This window comes from Rhinopithecus roxellana, chromosome 6 (genome assembly GCF_007565055.1).
Source record: "Rhinopithecus roxellana isolate Shanxi Qingling chromosome 6, ASM756505v1, whole genome shotgun sequence".
Taxonomy (NCBI): domain Eukaryota; kingdom Metazoa; phylum Chordata; class Mammalia; order Primates; family Cercopithecidae; genus Rhinopithecus; species Rhinopithecus roxellana.
The window spans coordinates 29,947,639-29,953,638 of record NC_044554.1 but is presented as its reverse complement, the minus strand read 5'-3'; the positions used below and the strand labels follow the sequence as shown (position 1 = coordinate 29,953,638).

The 6,000-nt window shown below is 51.5% G+C and overlaps 1 protein-coding gene across 1 annotated transcript in view; it reads left to right on the top strand.

Annotated features, from left to right (window-relative positions):
- Positions 1–3,165: 3,165 nt before the first annotated feature.
- The window catches only part of ZNF398 (zinc finger protein 398), a 38,873-nt gene continuing 36,038 nt past the window's right edge, over positions 3,166–6,000 (top strand). Inside the window, exon 1 of the mRNA XM_010369173.2 lies at positions 3,166–3,486. Coding sequence (XP_010367475.1) covers positions 3,463–3,486 — 24 coding nt within the window. The 5' untranslated portion in view covers positions 3,166–3,462. The remainder of the gene's footprint in view (positions 3,487–6,000) is intronic.

Below are 6,000 nucleotides of genomic sequence, written 5' to 3'. Positions count from 1 at the left end.
TTGCCTTATAACATCAAACTTGAAAACTTTACTACTTTTTTTTTTTTTGGAGATGGGATGTCAGTCGGTCACCCAGGCTGGAGTGCACGGGTTTGATTACAGCTCACTGCAGTTTCAACCTCCCTGGCTCAAGTGATCCTACCTCAGCCTTGCAAGTAACTGGGTCGATAGGTGTGCATTACCATTCCTGGCTAATTTTTGTATTTTTTGCAGAGACAGGGTCCCACCAGGTTGCCCTGACTGGTCTGGAATTCTTGGGCTCCAACAATCTACCTGCCTCGGCCTCCCGCTGTGCTCGGCTACTACTTTTTTTTTTTTTTTTTTTTTTGAGATGGAGTTTCATTCTTGTTGCCCAGGCTGGAGTGCAATGGTACAGTCTCGGCTCACTGCAACCTCTTCGTCCTGGGTTCAAGTGATTCTCCTGCCTCAGCCTCCTGAGTAGCTAGGATTATAGGCACCCGCCATCACGCCCAGCTAGTTTTTCTATTTTTAGTAGAGACGGAGTTTCACCATGTTGGTCAGGCTGGTCTCAAACTCCTGACTTTAGGCGACCCACCCACCTTGGCCTCCCAAAGTGCTGGGATTATAGGCGTGAGCCGCCGGGCCCGGCGTCTTGGCTACTACATTTTAAATAATAAAATTATACAACAGAATTTTCCTTCCAAGAAAATTCAGATTATTATGTTTTTGTAACCTGGTCATATTGTGATTCAGAGAATGGTAATTTTCATTATTAAACAGTCACCATCTGACCAATATGTATATTCAGGTAAATCCCAAATTACAGACTGCATATGTAGCCCCAGGCTAAAAGTAACTTAGTCTGCTCAAGAGTAGTTGCCCCAACAGGATAGTTATCATACTTTTGTGATTTACAGATAGTTATACTGTTATGGGCATTGATGTGTTGAAATACAGGTTTGGCAGGGTTTGATTCATACATGTTTGAAATGAAGACTTACTGGAAAACCAGGGTCTGTGCTTATCCTATCAAGACACACATGAAACCGCCCCTACAGGGTTGACAAAAACTGCATGCAGGTTCTGGACAGAAATATAGTTATAATTAAGCATTAATGTGGCTGCACTTTGGCCTACTTCCTTGTTGCTAATAGTCACAAGGCACTAGATACTGATATTTGCATGTCTATTGTTCCTATAGATAGGATTTCAGACTCCAGACTAAGCATTGATTTGCATCCCTGTTGTTCCTGTAGACAGGATCTCTGACATTAGAATCATAAGGCTTTTGTTTAAGGATCGCTTAAGATGTTTTTCAGACCACGAATTCTAGTGAAACAGTTGATTTCAACCAGTTTGAAGACCCCCCACAGAGGAATGGGAAGAGCATGAGAATGGAGTTTCCTCATCTCCTTGTACCATGATTTCACCCAGCACTCTCCCACCAATCAGTCATCTCCATTACCCTTACAAACTCCAACCCCAAATTCCTAGGGGAGATGGGTGTGAGGCTTCTTCCTGCCTCCTCCTTAAGCGGCCCTATGATTAGACCTCTTTCTCGGCTGCAACCTGGTGTCTCAGTATATAGACTTGCTATGTGCGTTGGGCAAGGAACCTACTGCAGTTACACACACTCTGTTGACTTAAAACACAACCTCCCCAGGTAACACTTTGCTGTCGCAGGTCCTTTTTTTTTTTTTTTTTTCTTTGAGATAGAGTCTAGCTCTGTCACCTAGGCTGGAGTGCAGCCCTGCGATCTCTGCTCACTGCAACCTCCGCCTCCTGGGTTCCAGCGATTCTCTTGCCTCAGCCTCCGGAGTAGCTGGGATTACAGGTGCACGCCACCACGCCTGGCTAATTTCTGTATTTTTTAGTAGAGACGGGGTTTCACCATGTTGGCCAGGCTGGTCTAGGAACTCAGAGTGATCTGCCCGCCTCGGCCTCCCAAAGTGCTGGAATTACAGGCGTGAGCCACCGCGTCCGGCCTATTCTCGCAGGTCCTTCAGCTCAGACGCAGCAAACCGTAACCCTAAGCTCGATCTCTGCTGCTCTCAGGAATTCCACTTCCTCCAGCTTGGGCAACATAGCGAGACCCTGTCTCTACAGAAAAATAAATAAATAAATAAATACAAATAAATTAAACATTAACCGGGCTTGGTAGCTGCGCCTGTAGTCCAAGCTGCTCGGGAAGGGTGAGGGGAAGGATCGTTTGAGCCCAGGAGTTTAAGGCTGCAGTGAGCCTTGTTTGTGCCACATGCACTCCAGCCTGGACGACAGAGGGAGACTGTCTCTAAATAAATAAATCAATAAATAAGGCCGGGCGCGATGGTTCACGCTTGTAATCCCACCACTTTGGGAGGCCAAGGCGGGTGGATCATTTGACCTCAGGCGCTCCAGACCAGCCTGGCCAACATGGTGAAACCCCGTCTCCACTAAAAATCCAAAAAAAAAAAAAAAAAAAAAAAAACCATTAACTAGGCATGGTGGTACATGCCTGTCATCCCAGCTACTTGGGAGGCAAAGGAGGAGAATCGCTTGAACCCGGAAGGCAGTTGCAGTGAGCCGAGATCCCGCCACTGCACTCCAGCCTGGGCGACAGAGTGAGACTCCTTCTCTAAATAAATACATAAACAAAAATTAAGAATCCCATTTCCAGACCAGGCCCCGGAGAGTCAATAATCCGAGATGTGAAAGAGACCTTAGAATATTATTTGATCCCAGCACGGGCCGCATGGGACGTGAACCGCCTCACCTTGGCAACCACGTTTGTAATTTCCGCAAATGATCTATATCTTCTTCATCCCAAAATTGTGCCTCCCCGTCACTCATTCCACCCACAGGCTCCCTTCAGCCCTGTCCCCCTTACTCTCATCCTGCACATTTCCGCTGTTTTAAATACGGCTGCACTTCAGCAGAAGCCGTTTTCTGCACACGGCGCCTGCGTATCGAGACTCGGTGAAGAAAATCACTCCCCAGAATGAACCCGGCTTTGCGGCTGGGTCCTAAACTGCAGTCAGCTGAACCTTCTCGTGGGAATATGAGAAAGCGGAACACTCGTGGGGCCCAGGTAACAATCCTCCCCACACCGAAGCCCACGAGCCCGAGGAGGAGGGGTGGAGGCGGCGCTGGCCACGGGGGCCGGCAGGGGGCGCGCTGGCCGCGGCTGGCGGGCAGCGCGAGCCTGCGGCACGTCTAGGCCCGCGCGGTTCCCGGTGCACTCGCTGCCCACAAAGCGCCAGCTGAGGGGCCGCTGCGGGAGGAGTGCGGCGGAGCCTGCCTCGCGACCGCAGCTTGACTCGCCGCCTGCCGCCCCGCGTCTGCGCCGCGTTCCTGCGCGTACCGAGCCCCGACGGCCGCGTGAGTCCCGTGCGTGCGGGGAAGGCAGGGCAGGGTCGGCGCCGCCTGTGGAGAGGACCCGGCGGCCGGGCCTGCGTGGGGCCGAGCGCAGCGGCAGTGGCGGCGGCGGAGACTTCCGAGGCCCGGGCCAGACATCGCAGGGCCATGGCTGAGGCGGCCCCGGCCCCGGTAAGTGAGGCCGCTCGCGTGTTGTGAGCCCCCGAGACCCAGACCCCGAGGGAGGAAGGCGGGCGGGCAGGGAGCTGGCAGGCACAGGCGCCGTTCTCGGGTCCTACGGGCCACGTCGCTCGTCGCCGGGGCTTGGCGGCTGCAGCCTCGCGTGAGGGGACTTAGCGGGTGGGTGTGAAACCGCCCACCCGGCGACACCAGGCCGGGGCGCGGGTCTGAGGGGGACTCGCAGGCAGCTATGAGACCCGGGGCCCTGCAGTTGGGTTGAAGCCAAGGGGTTGCCCGCTGCGTGTCAGCCCCACTCCTACCCGCCAGACGCTGGCAGCGGAGTTGGGCTGGGGAGCCGTCAGCCATTCTCGCGGCCACGGGAGCGGTCGTCACTGGCAATCTGAGCGGTGGCGCGGGCGGCATTTAGTGTGCTGAGGCGCCTTCCCGCCGCGCTGCGTGGCGCCCGGCACCGGACACGGGACACGGGGGAGGCCCTCCCGAAATATCTGCCGAATGAATGGTGCGGACCCGGAGGCTGGAGTGGCTGGCCTTGCGTGCGTGGCGGTTCATTCGCGGGTGTTTGCCAAGGCCTGCGGGGGCCGGCAGCGGCCAGTTGCCAGGGCGACCGAGGCGACCGGGCAGCGCCTGCACGCAGCCCCGTAGAATGAGAAGGGGACAGTCAGGCCACAGGGAAAGCACTGATCGCATTTGCCACCCAAGAGGCCTTTGGTCACCTCTAGGATAGCCATTGTACTGGGTCAGGAGCCACACTGGCACTTGAGGGGTGACTGGGAAAAGGAGGAAGAGCAGCGATGGGTGGGGGTTAGAGCAGAGGGAAGTGCTACCTCCACTCTTGGACCTGTTTTTTTTTTTCCAACCTTTTTTTGTGTGTGTGTATAGGTGGGATGGTAGAGATGATCCTGTCTGTGCCAGCCCTGGCTAATAGAAATATAAGGGAAGCCACATGCAAAACTCTAAATCAAACTTGTCCAACCCGCAGCCCCCAGGCCGCGTGCGGACTGGGACTACTTTAAATGCGGCCCAACACAGATTCGTAAACTTTCTTAGAACATTATGAGATTTATGCACGGACCTTTTTCTTTGTCTTTTTTTTTTTTTTTTTTAAAGCTCATCAGCTATCATCATCAGTATTTTATGTGTGACCCAAGACAGTTCTTCCAATGTGGCCCGGGGAAGCCAAAAGATGGACACCCCTGCTTAAATTCTCTAGGCGTCACATTTAAAAGTAAAAAGCCAGGCGCTGTGTTGTGCGCGCCTGTAAGTCCCGGCTAGGCTGGGGGCTGAGGCGGAAGAATCACTTGAGGCCAGTGGTTCGAGGCAGTCCACACCGTGTTTCTAAAATAAAAAAATTTTTTTGAGAAGTTAAAAAATAAGGATAAATAGATGAAATCAATTTTAATGATATATTTATTTAACTCAATATATGCAAAATATTATTTCAACATGTAATCAATTTACTTTTTTATTTTTTTGAGGTGGAGTCTCACTCTGTCGCCCAGGCTGGAGTGCAGTGGCGCCATCTCGGCTCACTGCAACCTCTGCCTTCCCAGTTCAGGCGATTCTCCTGCCTTAGCCTCTCGAGTAGCTGGAACTACAGGTGTGTGCCACCATGCCCGGCTCCTTTTGTATTTTTAGTAGAGACGGGGTTTCACCGTGTTTGCCAGGATGGTCTCAATCTCCTGACCTTGTGATCCGCCCGCCTTGGCCTCCCAAAGTACTGTGATTACAGGCGTGAGCCACCGCACCCAGCCTCATGTAATCAATTTAAAACATTAATGGCCTGGTGTGGTGGCTCAAGCCTGTTATCCCCAGCACTTTAGGAGGCTGTTGTGGGAAGATGGCTTCAGCCCAGGAGTTGAAGACCAGCCTGGGCAACACAGGGAGACCCCATCTCTACAAAACAAACAAAAAAAGTTGTTGTTGTTTTTTTTTAATTAGCCAGGCGTGGTGGCATGCACCTGTACTCCCAGCTACTCAGGAGGCTTAGGTGGGAGGTGTTTGAGCCAGGGAGGTGGAGGCTGCAGTGAGCTGTGATCCTGCCACTGCCCTCCAACCTGGCAACAAAGCGAAACCCTGTCTCAAGCAAACAAACAAATATTTTTTTCATACTAAGTCTTCAAAATCTCGTGTATTTTATACTCATAGCACATCTCAATTTAACTAACCACATTTCAGGTGCTCAGTGGCCACATGTGGGTAGTGGCTACTGTATTGAAGAGTGCCAGTCTACCTTATGGAGAAGAATCAGGAGACAAATTGACACTAAGAAAGGAACAACCTACCCAAAAAAGTGGAAGGGATTGGCATAAGTGAAGCAAATGTGGAGAGTTAAGATTTAAATAGGATGCAACTTCTTTACTAAGTAAAGAAAACTTAGATTCAGTTACTGATAAGTTTGAAGCGAGGAGTATAAAGAGAGTTGAATGAATTTAGGTCTGATTAATTTTTGTCTCAAAGTAAGAGGACATGTCATCTTCTGAGAGTAGGGGACTGCAGCAGACAAGT